The sequence below is a fragment of the Penaeus monodon genome, chromosome 29 (assembly GCF_015228065.2).
Source record: "Penaeus monodon isolate SGIC_2016 chromosome 29, NSTDA_Pmon_1, whole genome shotgun sequence".
Taxonomy (NCBI): domain Eukaryota; kingdom Metazoa; phylum Arthropoda; class Malacostraca; order Decapoda; family Penaeidae; genus Penaeus; species Penaeus monodon.
In genome coordinates, this window is record NC_051414.1 from 9655944 (window position 1) to 9656529 (window position 586).

Consider the following 586-nt stretch of genomic DNA (forward strand, 5'->3'; position numbering starts at 1 on the left):
TTTGACTTGGTAACTTTTGTCGATAAAATACCTTTACAAAAATATATAATTGGCATAGAATCAAATTAATCAAATATAGAACCAAACCCACAGGGCAAGAGCGCGGGTGCGCTCCTCTGAGGACTCAGGAGTACCAGGTGGTTCACTACAGCACTGACCGAACCACCTGTCGGGGCAAGAGGATGCCAATCTGGACAGGATCCGCTCACGGTATGGTTGTTCATGTTCATCTTCTTCATCTGCAATGTTCTTTGTGTTCGCGTGACAGCCGTGTGAACCGATTCTCTTGGTTGTAAGATTGATGGAAAATGTAACCGTTTGAACGCACACACACTTTTTTTTTTTTAGCCAATTTTGTTGTTTTCTTAATTTAAACTTTTATCTGAAACTTTTGTATCGATATTATAATATATTATATTAATGCACTGTATGTATGTATCCTAAGTCATTCACTTAATCCCACGTAGGCTAGGGTGAGCTGCGAAGAAGGGCACAGAGCAGAAGGAGACGTGAACGAGACCAAACTCACGTGTGACGAGAGGACGTGGTCGTGGGTGGCCGTGACGGGGTTGCCGCGCCACCGAGA

The 586-nt window shown here is 43.7% G+C and overlaps 1 protein-coding gene across 1 annotated transcript in view; it reads left to right on the top strand.

Moving 5' to 3' along the window:
* LOC119591943 overlaps positions 1-586 on the top strand; it is a gene marked incomplete in the record, with an annotated part of 10649 nt that extends 10063 nt beyond the window's left edge. Inside the window, 2 exon segments of the mRNA XM_037940697.1 lie at positions 94-210; positions 468-586. Coding sequence (XP_037796625.1) covers positions 94-210; positions 468-472 — 122 coding nt within the window.